General features: G+C 32.9%; 1 protein-coding gene across 1 annotated transcript; it reads right to left on the minus strand.

The window, feature by feature from the left end:
- Nucleotides 1-2,173: 2,173 nt before the first annotated feature.
- Nucleotides 2,174-3,217, minus strand: LOC311171936 (olfactory receptor 4A47-like). Its single transcript, XM_084234972.1, has one exon. The coding sequence runs from the start codon at nt 3,209-3,211 to the stop codon at nt 2,294-2,296; it is 918 nt and encodes a 305-aa protein (XP_084091098.1). The 5' UTR covers nt 3,212-3,217; the 3' UTR covers nt 2,174-2,293.
- Between the last annotated feature and the right edge of the window lie 253 nt (nt 3,218-3,470).

The raw sequence follows: 3,470 nt of genomic DNA on the forward strand, positions 1-3,470 counted from the left end.
TAAAAAACATATACACAGATATACAGATATACATCGATATATATTACATGTACATCAAATAAACAAATGCATTCATATATATAGTCAGATACTGACCCACCAGTTTCACATGCCATCCATGTACCAATTTTTTTTCACCTACAGACACACACACAATGGACATATATCATCGATACCCACCTAAATGTGGTTGTAGAGAACAACATGAGATAGGAGACAGACCTGAGTATGTGAGGAATACATACTGTGTATTGTCAGATACAGGCCTATGAATGATGGACACAGACGTACACCCATATCTTTTGAGATTATGCTGTAATTCATGGCAGTAAAACACACTGAGCTTTTGTTTCATCAACTCATTAAAAACATGATTCCACTGTAAATAAAAGAAATCCTTTTTTGAATGAGAAAACCAAAAAGGCAAAATTTATTTACAGACTTTGGAGATGGTTAAATTTTTTTATTAAGACTTCACAAAACGTGTCTTTTATAGTAGGGAAAAAGATATTAACTATGCTCAAAATAAATATGGGGAACCATGAAATTACAAATATATCTCATGGGCAGTTTTCAAACTTTCCAAAATGACCTTATGTTTATCAGGAATAATAAATAATTTGAAATATCAAGAAACTTAAAATATGTAATTAATTAGAGGAGACTAACTCTACTACTTATACACATTTAAAATCCTTACTCAAAAATTTTTTTAAGTTTAAAATTTTAAAACCAGAAATCCTTAACCCCTGAAACAGTATGTTAGTGATAGGGGAACACATCAGAGAAGGAGAAAGGGGAGAAGGAAGAGGAGGAGGAAGAGGAGCACGGCAGAATGGTTAAGTGGGATTTCCCTGGAACTTACTTTATAAAGGACAAATCCCATTAATGACAGTTCTATCTTTATGACCTAATCATTTCCCCAGACTCCCATCTGCAAATATCACTGGAGGACTTAATTATATAAACTTATAAAATGTTTTGATATTTATTGAACAGTATTATTTGAAAAGACTTAAGATATAAGAAATCTCCAAGTAATAATAGGGATAAAAATCAGGATATAAAGTCTTATACACTGATTTTCCATGGACAAGACCAGTTCTCCCAAAGCTTAACCTTCAGGAACTCAGTTTAAATAAGAGAGCCTGTGTCTCGAGCTTCTTGACCACAAGCTTCCTGCCATATTAGAAACAGATAATATTTTGTCTTGAGTCTGATTCAGTTAGGAAAGAAAGGATATTATGAATAGTATCTAATAAAAAAGACACATTCTGACTTCTTTATTGCTTCATTCTATTAATAAGAGAGGTAAGAATGTCACATACTGTTCACATTTTTAATAATCTTGTCATCCAAAATATTTGGTGTCAAAATCTAATTGACATAATTGAAGGGCAGGGATTATGGATTATACTAATTTTATATATGAAAAGCAGGATCTGAATTTTTATAGAAGGCTATGAAATACTAAAAAAATACAGGAGATGTGGATATTGAAAAAATAGCTAAGATAGTATCAGGTATTCTAAACTACTGATATCTGTGAAGATTAATGGATCATCTTAATGAAAATATAACACCAGGCAAAGCTGTTCTACTTCAGGAGATAATATGATTTCCCAACTGGGAAAATAAGTAAAATTTAGTTATTTTTCTGTAAAATAACTGAATAAAATTTAGTTATTTTTATTATTTGCTTGTTCATTCACATTCTTATTGTATACTTAGCCTTATAGTTACTAGTAGAACTCTAAAGCATCATTTCTCGTCAACCTAATGTGCTAAGCAATGTAAGCAAAAGTTACTGTATTTAAAATATCTTAAAAATAAAAAATGAGATATATACCCCAAATATTAATGTGGGATTATTTTTGTGGAGAGGAAAAAACAAAGATTTACATCTTATTTTATTTTTTTGATAGGAACACTATTAGTTGTAAAAACTATTAAGATTATTATTTTAGAAAGAATGAGAAAAACTTCCACTACCTAAAATAAAATTACAATTTGAACTATAGCATAACTCATCACGTAGTTTCAAAGTACATAGTCTCAAAGAGACATTTCACATACAGAAACTGAATATATTCCCAAATATTATGATATTTTAATACCTTTAAGAAATTATGAAGATCTTTACAATAAAACTAAAAATATTCATATAATAAGTATCTTTCATATGCCCAAATTATTAAATCTCAGGAGAAACTTACTGAAATTAAATGTTTATGTAACACTTTCTGGAAGGAACAGCTCTTTATTGAAAATAGGTGATACATTTCTCTAAAATTCATTTTCTTTTAATGGTCCAGAGTTTTTTCATAGCATTTTTCATCTCTCCATTTCTCAAAGTATAGATTAGGGGGTTTAACATAGGAGTGATAACGGTGTAAAACACAGTCAAGGATTTATCAATGGGTAGAGTAGAAGGAGGTCTCACATACATAAAAATACAGGGTACAAAGAAGAGAACCACTACAGTAATGTGGGAGCCACAGGTAGATAAGGCTTTACGTCTCCCTTCCTGACTAAGATTCTTCAGGGAGTGAAGAATGACCCCATAGGAGATGAGTAAGAGCATGAAGATGCCCACACAAATTGTCCCATCATTGGCAATGACAGTGAGGCCAATAACATAGGTGTCCCTGCAGGCAAGTTTTAGTAAGGGGTACATGTCACAGATGAAGTGGTCAATGACATTGGGGCCACAGAAGGGAAGGTTGTAAACAGAGAGCAGTTTAACTACAGCATGCAGAAATCCTCCAACACAGGCCACAAACAGCAGCAGAACACACACCCGTTTATTCATGATGGTCAAATAATGCAAGGGTTTGCAGATGGCCACATAGCGATCATAAGCCATTACCACCAAGAGTAAAATCTCAGCACCACCAAATAAGTGCCCAATAAAAAGCTGGGTCATGCATGCTTGGAAGGAAATGGTTTTCTTCTCATAGAGTAAGTCTATAATCATATTTGGGGAGACTGTAGTGGAATACACAGCATCCATAAAGGATAAGTGCCCAAGAAAGAAGTACATAGGAACATCCAGGGTTGGGCTGACCACCACAGTCACAACAATGAGTAGGTTGCCTACCATTGTTACAATATAGATGAGCAAGAACACAACAAATAATACTCTCTGACCCTGGAGGCTCTGAGTAAGTCCCAAGAGAATAAACTCAGTCACATTGTTCCTTTGATCCATTGGCTCTTCTGTATATCTTATTTCAGATTCAAGAAAAAATTACCTGGAAATAGAATGATTACTAGAGATTTCTGAGATTTCAAGTTAATATGTTTGTTGATTCCACAGAGAGGAGTTAGGACTGACTATATATTTCTTTATGTATAGAAAAATACAAAGCTATTAAAAAAAAATGGTCCCTAACCTCAATAATCTTCCAGATGATTGGAAAGACAAATGATTACAAACATCTACAGAAAAGGACACATTATTGAGTAAA

This window comes from Talpa europaea, assembly GCF_964194135.1.
Source record: "Talpa europaea genome assembly, chromosome: 1".
Classification (NCBI taxonomy): Eukaryota; Metazoa; Chordata; class Mammalia; order Eulipotyphla; family Talpidae; genus Talpa; species Talpa europaea.

What these genes read in the sequence shown, in the direction of transcription:
- LOC311171936 (XM_084234972.1), bottom strand. Translation starts at nt 3,211, where the DNA reads ATGGATCAAAGGAACAATGTGACTGAGTTTATTCTCTTGGGACTTACT.